Source organism: Cyprinodon tularosa, unplaced genomic scaffold (assembly GCF_016077235.1).
Source record: "Cyprinodon tularosa strain WSP-4 unplaced genomic scaffold, ASM1607723v1 ctg198, whole genome shotgun sequence".
Lineage (NCBI taxonomy): Eukaryota > Metazoa > Chordata > Actinopteri > Cyprinodontiformes > Cyprinodontidae > Cyprinodon > Cyprinodon tularosa.
Genome location: NW_024038724.1, coordinates 1,551,291 through 1,566,445, shown reverse-complemented (window position 1 = coordinate 1,566,445; position 15,155 = coordinate 1,551,291). Strand labels below are relative to the sequence as shown.

General features: G+C 35.5%; 1 protein-coding gene across 1 annotated transcript in view; it reads left to right on the top strand.

Moving 5' to 3' along the window:
- Positions 1-15,155, top strand: part of grik4 (glutamate receptor, ionotropic, kainate 4) — a 413,635-nt gene that overhangs the window by 249,482 nt on the left and 148,998 nt on the right. The window contains exon 8 of the mRNA XM_038284024.1: positions 1,654-1,707. Coding sequence (XP_038139952.1) covers positions 1,654-1,707 — 54 coding nt within the window. The remainder of the gene's footprint in view (positions 1-1,653; positions 1,708-15,155) is intronic.

The window sequence follows — 15,155 nt, the reverse complement described above, 5'->3', positions numbered from 1 at the left end:
GGAGGATCATCCACCACATGCACCAATTGATTTTTTTACCGATCCAATCTGATACGATACATGGGCTGAAACCATATCATAGAGCATATTCGATCCAATGCTACTGTGGAATTACTAAACGTATACTCCGCCATGTAGGAAAAGGTATCATGCATGACATAGACATTTTAAAAAAAAAGTAACAAATTAACATTGATATAAATCATCATTAGAGAGACTATGTAATCAGTGTTACCATCTTAAAACTGAAATATATCTAATTAAAAGCAGTGGTCACCCAAAAGAATATGCCCTGCATTGCTAGATATAATTTATGCATCAGTAAAGTTAAAGGGGTAGTGCAAAAGGAAGAGGAGGCTCTGAAAGATGTATTTCATACTTTACCGTAAAACTCACAAGCTTTCTGATTCTTAGCAGTTTTTTCTCTAAATTTCTTAATACAATGCATCTGAAAATGCCTGAATTATTATCTCATGTCAATGACACACATTGCATGATTACACTGTTCACAGATATAACAGCTAAACCTTTTTTCAGCTCATTTTAGTGGCAGAAAGCCCCCTTATCATCTTTATGCAAGAGCTAGTCATTATGCAAATTTTTAAGATAAAAATATCAGAAATCCAGTAGTTCGAAAAAGTGGCCAGTGTTGCAGAATAACTTTTATATTTAATGCCCACCCAGCTGGAACACCATAATAATGTTGTGAAACTTCAATGTATGTATTTCTCACCCAAGTAAGGATGGTAAAAAAGTTACTTAATCAGATGTTATTCAGACTGTTGTATATTATTTGGGAACACACATCCTATTGGCTGTGTGTTAGAACAACAAATGAATGTATAAGTTGAGCTCAAATTGTGGTCAAACTGATAATTTTGCACATATATGGACCATGGAACACCACAACTTACATTCAGTATATAAAAGTTTATTTTAGATATCATTCAGGTCCAAGTCAAACATTTCAGGTAATTAATAATACGTTTTTCTATGGTCGTCTCGTTGTTGCCCCTCTAGTGCACCTGTTGTTAATTTCATTAACACCAAAGCAGCTGAAACTGATTAACAATCCCCTCTGCTACTTATCTGACCAAATCAATATCCCAGAAGTTTAATAACTTGACGCTATACTCTGGTTACAAAGTGCTCCTTTAATTTTTTAGAGTAGTGTACAAGTAAAGTTCATATTTATAGATTTCAGATCTATTTCATTTCTTGCTTGATGAAACGGAAGTCACTACCTTGATACGTTTCAAGGAATATTGTGTGTTTCAAGAACATAATCTATAAAAAGTTTTCCCTGCCCTTGATTTAATCAGATTGCGTGATGCTCTCATGCAGCATACCAACAGAGCTCACAAATTAATTGCTCGATCAAGAGGCTTTGTAAGATGAAGATGCGCAGTGCCTATCAAGATTTGGATTTGATCTATATGCTCAGATGAAGCTCCAGTTACACGACTCATTGACCTCCTAACTTATCTGCTTTGCATTTTTTCCCCCCATCAGCCTTATGCTTTACTCTTTTTTACTTTCTTTTTTTACTCTCTTTTTCCTGCTAAAGCATGTCCTTGTCTGTTCTGTCTTCCGTGCGCTTAATTTTCAGACTCCTTACTCTATATTTTGTCCCTCTTGTTATTTTTTCTGCAGGCATCAGAGTTGGGAATGCTGTCTGTCTACTACACTTACATCTTCACCTCCTTGGTAAGAAAATGCACGGTCATGTTGGCAATTAGAATAGAAATTTCACATCTAAAGGAGTACATCAATAATCTAATGCTGTACTTATGTCACGCATTAAAACAGAGCGCTGTAATTGGTGCTCAGGTTTAAATTAATTATTCATTGGAAAGGGCTTGTATAGAGGAATGATTGCATATAATTATTAATTCAGGGTTAAATGGCTGAATTTATTCCTTCATTTTGTTGGACTGCAATTTCGAGAGCTGGCATTCCGCCGCTGTGGCTCAATCACTGAAGTCCATTTCAGCATCAAATAAATAATTTATTTATTATATATGTTTTGCTACTAGCGCTGCTACTGGTGCTGCTGCTGCAGAACCTCCTGAATATTTGTTATTTTTGCAGTGCCGAGTATGATGTCAAATACAATGCCATAAATAGACACATAGTGATTCTAAAAACAAAGATCAGAAGATGTTTTTCTCTTTATTTCTATCTTTGTTCAAATGCTCTCCAGGTCAAATACCTTGAACACATTTTAAAACTTTTTGTATACAGTACACCTTTGGCACAGCATTAAAAAGATTTAGACTGTGGCATATAATGACTTTCCACGAATACCACTGAGGCTAACCACAGTAGTGCAAGTAAGATGTAGCTGCTGTAGGGCTGTGACTAACCATTAAATACTGGCAATAAAAGAATGTTTTAAGGGTAAAAAAGTGTTAAATCCTATATACTGTTTAATTGAGTTGTTAATGGTAAGAACTTTCAGATCGACATGCATTTGATCCAAGGTCTACCACATGGAAGGCAAAGACAAACCACTACACCAAAGAGAGACTGAATACGAAGGGAAAACTGTAGTATAAATCCTTAATCTTCAAGACCTGTACGTCCCCATATTGGCTGTTTATTTCCTGGTTAATAGTTTTTCATTTGAGAAAAATGTTTAGAAATTATTTAGATTATCATTTTTTCAGGTAAAAGTGGTTCAAAAATTTGTATCTGTTTAGGCTTTTAGTCGATCTACTATTGTTTTTTGAATCAATAAATCTGTGATGGACGTGAATGACTCTTGAAGAAAGCTTCAGGTCTGCATGTAGCTTGAGTCCTTGAGGTAGCAACACACATGGAGCCTGGGTTGGCTTTTGTGGACTGAATGAAGCCAGGATTTACTCCTCACACTAGGATGAGCCTGGCTTTTTCTCTTATACTAGAATCTCTGGATTCAGTTTTTGTGAAATACGCCTCTGGTCTGTCCCAGGATCATCTTGGTTATCTAAAATGTGGAGGCACTTGCGTTTTCCTGCCCATACATGGAAATTAATTTGATGTTGGGCTTTCTTTCTTTTTGAATTCTTATATTCTGCACCTGTTTTCTGTGTCCTTAAAGCTCAAAATCAAATGACATAATGTAAAACCTCTGAAATGTTACATAGCCTTTTTTACATCTGCCCGAGATTTTAATTGTTCAACTGCAAAAAGTGAAAGTACTAAATATTAGCTTGTGTAAAAAAGGGTCATTCCATACAGTATAAGGGTTAGCTGACTTATTTGAAGTTGTTTGTTTTTTTGAAAGATCTGAGGGGTGTTTCTAATGGTAAGACCTCTCCTGGGTTACTGACCTGGCTTAACAGCTATCTGGCTTCAAATTTAGATTTGATTTTTGAGACATGAGTCTGTAAACCTTTCAAGTCTTTCGGGATAATAGCCTTTAAAATGTTCTTCACAACTCTGTTGCCTTTTTTCGTGATGCAAGTCAACCTTTTTACAGTATGTTGGGAATCACATCTTTTGACGGATCCATCTTTCTAGTTTAGAAGAAGGAAGTGTATTTATGTTGCGACAAGAAACAACAGATACAATCTTGAGACTCTTAACTAGACAAACGGTCCCAATTCCCACTATATAACACTCACCGGCCACTTTAAGAGGACCTCTTAATTACTAATTAACACTAACAGTAGATCAGCTGATCACATGGGTGCAACACAGTGTAACTGTCTAGATGTTGTAAAGATAATTTGCTGAAATTTAAGAAAGTCTGAAAGACTTTTAAAGACCTTTTACATTGCTGTTGGTGCTGGCTGGGAGGGCCTTTATTTTTCAGAAATAGTTGATGTACATTTTCAAGCAAAACCATATGTTTATTTCTCTACATTTATTTGCATCACCCATAAAAGAGTGCTGTCCTAAAAAAAAAGTTAGTGTTGGTGAGAAACTTTAAAAGTTGCAGGATAGTTCAGATAAAGTTGTATATACACAAGTTAGTGCACTAATTTTGTCAACACATCTTGATTTGTTGGAAATCTAGCACGGTTACAGGAACCACTGTAATACCCACTCCCCACCTACAAATGAATATGCAATGAAGGTGAGGTACTCAGAAAGCACTCACCTTGTGCCTAAAACTAAACGGAAGCTTAGAGGGGATTGTGCTTTCTCTGTGGCAGCTCCAAAAAAGACCTTCCAATGCAGGTTAAAAAATCTACCTCTCCTTCTAATTTTAAACTCTCCTGAAAACTGTGTTAGATTTTTATTTTTACCTGTGATAAATCATTTCATTTTATTTATTTATTATTTTTTGCTATGTCTTTTATGTCTTTTATGCCTTTATGTTTTTTGTTTTTTTTTGTTTTTTTTATGTCTCATGAGTCTGGGTAATGACTTTATGTTGTTTAATTGTACAGCACTTTGGTCTTTTGATAAATTTTAAAGTGCTTTATAAATAACATTAGATTGGATTTGATAAATTACAATAGAAACTGTGGATTGTAGTGAATTTAGACAAAACCAGCATTTTTATAAATGACATCACTGATTCATTGAAGAAACTGAATGAAAGGAAAGGAGTGGTTCTACATTGTCTGTGATAAGTCATAACAGAGTTATTTAGCTGCTCCATTGAGCCCAGTGAGAGACTAATGCTGATAATTGCAATGTAGGCATGAATGAAATGATTGTAGTAATGTGAATATACCCTCCGGATTTCTATAGGGATGATTGTCACTACACACACAATGGAAATTACATCAAATCTTTAAAATGTTTAAGGATGTCGCATAGAAAGAAATCAACATAAAATTCAAGTGAACAGCCATCTCCTACAGATCTGATGGAGGTTTGTTCCCTACACAAATATATCTATTAGAATAATTATTAATTATTATACTTTAAAATCCTGATTTTAACAGACCAATGTACCATTATAAACAGCTTGTACATATATTAAATTAAAATGCTTTATATTCACAAAAGTACATTCATTTGCATTGGTGTTCCTATAGGAGTTTTGGTGCAATCATACCTCTGATTACATTTGAAAAACACCTTGCTTCAAATTGCAATTCTATGTTTATATATTCAGGCACAGTTTAGGGGAATTTTATATATCTAAACAAAACATACAGATGAGGCTGTCCAATAGCTATGCTTTCCCCCAGATCTCAGCTTGATGATATTTCTGCTACATTTGAAGCATCCAGTGCTGAACATAATTGTCTTGAAGCGGCATATTTGGACAACCATTGGAGAAGTCAGCCGTGAAAAATAGATCAAATGTAAGGCAGATTTGTTCATATTTTAGTGACATTTATTCGTTTTTTATTAATTATTCATGGACATTAATCATAGCACATTTCATACAGGAGAGTCTCGACAGTTTTAATATTCTGTAGAGAAAGATCTATGAGATTTTCCTTATAAATATATGTCTGTCCTTTAATATTAAGATGGCGAAAAAGAAAATAAATAAAAGATAAATTGTGGATTTTTTTGCTAATTATTTATAAACTAATAATGATATGAAAAATATGCATTTGTTTTGTTTTATCAAATAACTTTTTGTCTGTCAATTTTAGATGCTAGTACCTATTAAGGTTGGCTGCTATACGAGGGATTTTTATTGTCATAATGTTTATGGTTCATATTTATGTTAATCTCTTTGACAGATATTTAATACCAAATAAATTCACTAGTAGCTATGTTTTTGGCCATTTTTTTACTACATATATATATGTATATATTTAAATACACACACAACAATCCTCTTTCTTTACTTCTGTACTTTGAAACCTTGTAACCTGGATCTCCTTACCATCTCCAATTAGTTAGTTCTCTTTATATTTCATGCTTTTAAGAGATTGTCTTGCAGCAAGGTGTTGTAAAGTTGGCACCCAAACTGTTATGCAGAGCTCAAAGCAGGCAAACATATCAAAGCTTCAGCCCTACATATGTGGCATGCTCAGATGATGGCAATAGTGCTTGTCCAGAGGGAGAAAAAAAAAATCTTTTTTTCCATCCACATCAGAAAAAGGTCTCAGTCTCTGATGTTTTAGCATTCATGGGGGTTAAGGTCAGCAATGTTGGGTTCTTAATGTTAACACTGTGGAGCTGTATTGCGTATGTAGCTGTGCAGAGGCAAACTAACACAGAGGGCTACCTCACTAGCTCAAGCCATGTGGAAGAAGAACATCAAAATAGGGAAAAATGGGGCAAAATGGAAATGCAGCAAAGGATATTTTTCTTTTCCTGATACTGTTTGTTTGTGCCTATACATATACTTTGTTATATACATATAACAAAGTATATGTATATAACCTGACCTGGTAAACATATCCTAATATGCTGACAGTATATAAACCAGGAGGTAAGCAGTGATTATCTTATTTGAACCTTAGCTCTCTTCAGAATAAATTAGGGGTTGAACTATCAAATATTGCAGAATTGGAGAACAGAATCAGAAGAAAACAGAATGATTAAAAGTGGTCCCCATGTCCTCCAGTAGCCTAACGAGGTTGCAGCATTTCTGTTGATACAGCGCAGGATTACCTGAGCCACCATAACTACTGTATGAGCTTCACCATAAAAGGAAGTTTTAAGCCTTGTGCATAGGCTATCTACAACCACAGCTTCCAACAACCCAAAAGAACTAGGGGAGTTTTTGATTTGACTTGGAATGAGCTTAGAAGGTTCATACCTCCATGATGCTTAAATACATCAGCACTCCAACTACAGATTTAGCTGGTGTGAGCCAACAGAATTAACAAAGCCTACGTTCACACAGCAGCCTGAAGTGCCCCAAAACCCATTTTTTTTGGCCTATATAAGACCTGGATCTGATCTTTTCATGACCATCTGAACAACTCAGATCCGATTTACTTCAATGTGACCCAGGCCACTTGGCTATGTTGTCCTCAACCCGATACAAATCTGATCTTTTCAAATGCAACCTTTACAGTATTAATACCCGACAAAGGTCACTATTCTACATCTTGCTGTGCAGAAGCAGCCTTAAAAACAGAAAAAAAAAAAAAAACATGCCAGACAATGATGCAGAAAATAGTATTTATGTTTAACCATCTTGAAAAGATTGTGTTTATAAGGTTGGGTAAGATCGCTAGATGTGCTTCAGTACTACCATCCATGTTTACTTCCATAAACATAGAGCATGCTTGCTTGTGACATCATTATGCCCTCTATTGCGTATGTGGGACACTTGCGTTGTATGAATGCAGTTCACACAGGAGATCACATACAAGTTGCATATATTTGGAAATGTGAACGGCAACGCAAAAAAATCGGATTTCACAAAAAAATGGAAATTTAGCATCAAGGCCTGCAGTGTGAACGTCGCCAAAGACTCCTGGATAGGTGTCGAAACACCTTAAACAAACGGAGCAAAAGTCCGGTTACCTTCCAATTTAAGCCTGTTTGTTAATGCCATGACCTTGATAGCTGAGAATGTACACAGGCATCTTTGTCAAAAATTGTGAAGGCTGACCAGAAATTTGATGATAACTTGCAGTAGGTTAGGATGAAAGAGTTATCGTTGGATCATGATAATAGTACCTCAGAAAAAAAGTACACTTACCACATAGCCAAGATACCTTTTGTAAATTAATGAGGTTGAAAATAATTTGCTCTAATATGTCTGTTGAGAGAATTCATATAGGGCTGATTTAGGACCTAATAACACATCATCCCCTGTTGTTCTCACTACAGTATCTGTCCTCCACTATACATTAGCCAGTTTGTTTTTTCCTCTGTATCCACATGTAAAAAAACTTCATTTCCTCTGCTGAAGGACAACCCACAGATCCATGTATAGACAAAATAATGACCCAAGAGCCACCCCATACAGTGACAGCGTTTGCCTAAAAACCCAGCTATTGCTCTTTGGTGCATAATAGCTTTAGCTGACATCCTTTAATGATCAGCTGGGTGCCCTTGGCAGCAAGGGATGGCATGCACAAACTGTGAGATTAAAAACTGCTAAGCGTTTGTCTCCTTAGTTGTTGTAATTAGTGACTCATCCTATTTATTGTGTTTTAAATGGCTCTGGCTCTTACATAAAAAGAAAAGGACAAAGGAAAGTTTCATAGTGTTTTTACCTTGTTTTTTTGAACACTCTAATTATAACTTCCTGAAAACAGCAAGTTCTTTTCTTTTGTTTGTATTTTCATCTCCTTATGAAAGGAAAGGACATTACCATTCATGAGGCTTTTTCTTTTCATAAAAGCTGGGGTTATGTCTTTGAGCAGCTTAAAACACTTTGAACCTGTAATTTCAAACGTGATGGCTTCATAGATTTATTGTGAAAAAGTGGAATTATGAAGTTTTTCTTTTTTGAACTTTGACTTGGTAGTTTTACTTACATTATGCCCATACTTGTCTAGCTTCATTAGTTTAAAGGTGTTGTTTGAAAAACAGTATATTTTGGCTTCCCTAAAAACTGCATCACACAAATGAATTACCCTTGCTAGGTTTCTGTCATTGCATTAGATAATAAATAAATAAATAAATAAATAAGGTCTAACTCTTAAAAAAAAAAAAAAAAAAACAATTTGAAGAAAACAACAATTTGAAGAAAACAAACTGGTAAATGCTCATGTAAATGTAATGTTCGAATGAATATTTCTTTTATCTCAGTGGTAAATTATTCAAAATTATCCATTGACTGAAGTAACTTCGGTTTTATTTACTATATATGTTTCAAATAATTTCTTTTTATGTATGTGTTCTCTTTCACTACAAGGATTATACTGTAAGATTATGTGTAAAAATGTAAATTTAACATTGTTAGATCAAATCTTACCCCTTTAAAACAAAAACTTTTCTTGTTTATTAATGTTCTTTCCAGGAATCCCTCATTGCATATTTTGTTCTTCTTTATACTTCTAAAGCATTTGAGTGTGTCATGTTTTACTCTTTTCAAAATTGCTGAATAGAAATTATTTAGTAATTCTCTATGAAAAGTAGAGGCAGCTTGTACAGCTCAGAGTTCTTAGCCTTTTATGTTCGCTGACTGCAGTAGGACAGTGTTCTGTTAAAAAAATAAAATCAAACAAATTCCTTGTTTTGGTGAAAAAATACACCTTTGTCCGCAATGCAACTTTTCTTAAACCACTCATTTTGGGCTGGCAAGATATACTAAAATAAACCCTCCATGTTTTATCTATTTCAGACCAGCTCTTGATCTGTTTTAATTAAGTTTACTGTATATGGGCCTTCAGATGTCACCTAATTAATTTTTTGAGGAGGTGAAGCTGAGTTATGAGTTTAAAATTGGAGTCACTGGTCATTTAAAACTGTGTGATGCATGTAAACACTTATCGCCTAATCTGATCAAAAGAACATTTAATCTATTTAAATTGCTGCTGAGAGTTTTAGGCTATAGTTGAAATGAGAACAGAAGCGAGTTAGAGGCCCACAGTTTTGTGATAAATTGTGTTTTAATATCAGAGAGGACTATTTTAGGAAGAATGAAATGCTGATTATTTATTCTCCAAAGGTATTCTGATAAAATGCTAAATTAATATTGGGTATTGGCATGGTAAGATATAAGACTCTTAGTATTTAGAGGAAGTGGCTAAACATTTTATTTTCAAATTGCCTATAATATAATATTTAGGTTTATTTTTGTTTTGTTTTTGACCTTTTGTTAACTTGAAACCTGTCTGAAAAGTATGATTCAAACCAGCCTTTTGGGCTATTCCCTTAATTCCTACTAAACATACAAGCCTTTCTAAAATGAATATTGTCATGACTGCATCAAATGCAGCACTGAGATCTAACAGGATAAGCACAAATACAAGTCCATTATCTATAAGTGACTTTTACCAAAGCCGTTTTATTGCTATGATGAGCCATAAAACCTGAAAGAAACTCTTCAAAAAGTTCATTATGGTGGTCAAGCACTTTTTGGCAACTACTTTCTCAAGAATTCTTGGTAAGAAAGGAAGATTAGATATAGGTCTAGGATTGACTCTAGTCATCTGTTTAAGTAAAGGTTTAATTACCGCCAACTTAAAAGCCTGACGTAGTACATATCGCTCTAACAGGGAAAGATTAATCATATCTGAAATGGAGGTTGAAAATCACAGGGAATAAATTCTTGAATAACTTGAATAACTACTGCTGTATTTATGAAGAACAGTTTATAACACCACAGTGGCCACAACATCCTGCTCATGTAAAAATCAAGAAACATTTACAACAAACAAATGGATAAAATATTTTAATAAAATGAACAAACTGTACAGTCCAAAAACATGACTGTTAGGTTAATTGGCTTCTCTATATTGTCCTTAGGTGTGAATGGTTGTTTGTCCTGTGTGTCTCTGTGTTGCCCTGCGATGGACTGGCAACCTGTCCAGGGTGTACCCCGCCTCTCGCCCATTGACTGCTGGAGATAGGCACCAGCACCCCTCGCGACCCCAATTGGGACAAGCGTGTAAGATAATGGATGGATGGATGGATGGATGGATGAACAAACTGTTAAAACTGCAATAATATCAACTACCACTAAACAAAAAAAAATAAATAAATAAATAAGTGAAAATGAAAGACCATAGGTTGTGGCAAAAGCCAGAAAATAAAAATGTTTTTAGAAGAGTTTTAAAAATGGAGACTAAAAAGGCATGTTTGAAATAGAAAGGGTGATTATTCTATATACAGGGAGCAGCAACTCTAAAGGGTCTGCTCCCTGATCAGCTGATCAGCACATTGATTATGCATCAGGCAGGAGAGTAAGCCAGCCAATCACACTCCTTTATTGATCCCTTCTCAGTTCTGCTGCAGATAAAGCCATTCTAGTTGATGCAGTAACTCTTACTTGTCTTGTGATGCCACGGTATGACAAGACCAAGTCACCAAGACAAACCCAAGTCAAATGGCTTAATTACATCCTCACTTAAAGTCAAGTTCTCTAGAAACCTGCAAAGGACCTAGTTATTTAATTCAGCTGTGTCAAAGCAGACACGGATATAAAAGGTGCAGCATCAACACTCAAGGACTATATTCTGACATCCCTGTCTTAGAAGTGATGATTATGTTGTTTTTAGTTACAAGAAGAGTTTAGAAAATGTATCATTTAAACAGATGTTATAATTTGCTATGTAAGCATTGTGTCACTCCGCTATTGTTTGCAATGATGCACTTCTATTCCTTAGTAGCCACAATCAAAAGATTTTGCTCATTTGATGTCAAGTGTGCATGCAACTTCTCCATTGTAGCATCAGTAAATCTGTAATCTACCTAGAGATGGGTACTCATTACATTCAAACCAGCGCAGTAACAGTGCTCAGTACATTGGAATCTGTGTTTGTACTCAATGGTAGCTATTTTCGGAACAGACTTTTTTACCTGAACCTGAGAAGACGACGGTGGGGCTGCTTCAGTGGCGTCGTTCTGTCCCTGTTTCCTTCATCAAAAGTTTTAAACATTTTTTCTACCTTGTCAGTGGCTCCTGATGAGCAGCTAACTGAAGCAGGCATGATAATTGTGTTTAATGCATGAGGTGTAGCCATATATCTGAGGCTGTCCGCCTTCAGAAAGGTATTGCACATTACTGGATGCTTCCTGAGATTAGAAGCATTCAAATACTAAAAATGAGCAGTTAATGTAATTGGCATTGCATTTTGAAAGGTTGATCCATACTTTAGAGCGTTTTCTATTAGACATGCTCGCTGAATCCATCAGTGTCATCTGATTGACTGATTAATTTTATGTGAATATAAAACAATATATTTCATGTGAATACAATGCTGCAATTGTAAGCCTCAAAGGACTTACAATTGGGAAATAATATTAACTTCTATTCTGTTCTAACTTGGAGTGGCTGAATACAAATTGATAACATGCTTTTAGATTTTTTTGTAAAACAAAAAGTAAGAATAATGGATAACCTTCACATTTATTGTTATGTTACTTAGCTGTGTTCTATCACATAAAATCCAAATCTAAACATTTATATTTCTGGTTGTGATGGATCAAAATGTTGAATCATGGCAGAAAAGTCATCGTCAAGGCACTTCAATCATCTGTTCAAAGAAATATTTTTGTCAGGTTAAGATTTGCACTTAGTAGCCTTAACAGAAAGACTAGCAGCGAAGATCTATATTTGCCCCAGAAAGCATTAGCTATTAATAATATGCACCTCTTCTAATGAGGATAAAATAAACAACATGCTTTAGACTCACCGATTCCCTCCACACAGACATTTTCTAAAGTCTTTGTTGCTTCTTATTTACTATTTAAAATAATGCAAATTCAAATAAAAACTCTATTACCCCTACTACTTCCTGCCTAAGCAATTTTAGTCAACACCAAAGAAATTCATCTGAACAGAAAAAAGTATTTTCGATATGTAGAAATTAAATCTGGGTGTGAGCATAAGAAAAACCCTGACTCAAGATAGGTAGCCACTTGAAGACGTTGATAACTGTCTTGAGATGATGATTCAGAGGAAACAGATTAAGTAGAAGAGCAGTCTGGCAGATCGTTAGTCAGAGTTGTCAGGACCAGATACAGATGAAGTGTCAGCAGAGAAATGCAGAAGCAGTGAATGGCTGAAAAAGAACAGGCAAAAGAGAATTCAGAGATTTGGACGGGGAAGGAAGAGCAGGGTGCAGACAAGATGGAAAATTAAGAATGATTAATGCTTTCAAGCCTCAACAATTTGCTAGGCAACTATCAGCATTAGTAATCAACTGTTTCTGTAATCATAGAGCAGTAACAGAGGCGATTGCTATTCATCATCCTGACTTATTCCTCTATAAATCTTTAAAACTTAGATGACCCTCTAGAAATTCCTGCATTTACCTCTAAATTATGTTTATGATTATTACCAAAGACCATTCATAAGGTCACGAAACAACTGAATAAGGTGCAGTGTTTTACTTGTGCTAAATTCTTTTTCTTTCAAAACAAAAACAAGCCTTTGTTGGGCTACTGTATAAAACCTCGGACTCAACGCTATTCCCGACATTTGGAATTGAAAAAGCTTCCTGGATGGGAAGCGAAACATCTTCAAACTCGAAAACCAAGTCCAGCGGATTGCTTTTAATTTTTTTGGAATGACTATGACCTACATGACTGAGAACCTTCACCAGCATACCTGTGCTAAAGATTAAAATAAAACTATACACCCCCTCTTGACCTTATATACTTTTTTATAAACAATTTCTCCAGCAAAAACAAAACAGAATCAAAGCAGCACTAAGTTTTGCATTGTGCTACACATAAAGAGAGTCATATACAAACTCAGACAAATCCCTATAAAATTTTTAATGTGTGTTTTTTTTGAAAAATGACATTTTACACACAAAAAGTGTGGTAAATACATGAAAAGTATGTAAAACGTTTTTAAAAAAGTATGTAAGAGCTATAAAAGAGAAGAGCTTGTAGTTCAGCAGAACTGGTTTAAGGGGTAGGTGCATGAGTCCCATGCTGTGGTCATTGTGCCTCAGTTAACAGTTTTTGTGCAAATGTAACAATCATTCACATCAAACATACATATCATGTCTAGCGTGAAGAATTGATATGTTATCACTATGTACAAGGTGGCTCAGGAGCACGGTGTTTTTTGTAAATGCAGCAAAGCAAGAGTACTGTCACACCTGCAAAGTATACTAGATGTAGCTGTGGCGACTGTAGGGTAAAGGAGTGCAGTGTAGACCAGCATTTTCTAATCAAAATGGAACATAGAAAAAATGATGCTGACAATTGATGAAATGGGGATCGCCCCTGAGATGTTTGGGTGGCTTTAAAAAAAAGCTGTTTTAATTTAGCCTAGATGCACCGTTCGTTTCCCTCCCATAACTCCAGCAAAGACACGGGCCAGCCACCACCTGCCCCCCACTCTGCTCTTGGACCTCTTCAATGTACCAACGTCCTCCTTCCCTCTCCCGCTGTTAGGCTTCTGCACTGCCTCTCCTACCACTCTCTTTTGAGTGTCTTTTAAACACATTCTAAAAAATGTTTTCATTCCTGCATTAAAATCTCTAGTTCCAGTGGGGTGAAAAAGGCACTTCCTGATGCCTGTTTTCGTGGTGACTCATCGTATCGGTGCTTCACTGATAGTAGCCTTTGAAACTTATTACAAACGTGTTAAGCTCTGAGTGAATCTACATATAGTTAATTGAACTAATTCATAGCAGCCATTGTCAAATTGAAAACTCAAAGTTCCTTAGGCTAGATCAATTTAGAGTTGTGGATTTGAACCTGAGTTTGTTAAACCTGCTTTGCGAAAAGGACCCAACTCTTCAAACTGTGAACATGGCGGCTTTAGAAGATCTGTTGGACGTAGGGATGTTGGTGGCTTTGTTTGACTTGGAAAAGTAAATACAGTACTGCGACTCAGTCGATAAAATGTGTCCGCCATGTTAAAATAAAATTTACAACCAGCAGACTTGATGACATTGTGGAGCCTTTCGCCAATTGTGGAATTTCCCTCTCTGTACAAAATACTATCGCGTGGCAGGTACATTTTTGGCAGAATGTAAGGCGAGCAAATGCATGAAAATCTGGTGAAAATTTTACTTCTTTTTCATTCAGTTTGAAAGCCTCATAAAAGAAAAAAGTTCTTGTACAGAAATGTTGGCTTAAAAAGTGTGTTTAATGCCTCAGTTTAGGCTCCTGTTTTTTGTAACTTAACAAATGAGCCTCAAATGCATATTCTGATTTGATAAAAAGGATTGTGCTCAATGATGTTTACATTGGATCCCTATTCCTATATTTAGCACTGCACAGCACCTCAAATACAATTAACTTTAGCATCCCTGCCGAAGAAAAGCATCCCCATAATATACTTCATGCTTTTTTTTAGAGTAGTTGTGGTGTTTCCACCCCCAAATATTGACATTTTTGTGCAGCCCCAAAACTACTAGATTTTGAATTAGTGTCCTTTGTTCTCACCTAATTTGCTTAAGATGATTGCAGAAGGGACTAAATTCATGAGCTTTTCTTTTTCTGTCTTTAAACAATAGAACAGTTTGCTGAACTCTTTGATAAAGGCCAACAGTTTAGGAGTTGACAGGTATCACGTACGCTTTATTTTGAACATTGCTCTGTAAGAAAAATATTAAAAGCATAGAATTATTTTACAACCTAACCTGCTTTGCTTTATTGTATCTGAACCTTACTCTGCGTGTGTCTGACGCATTGCTTTGTCTCCTTGATGTTGA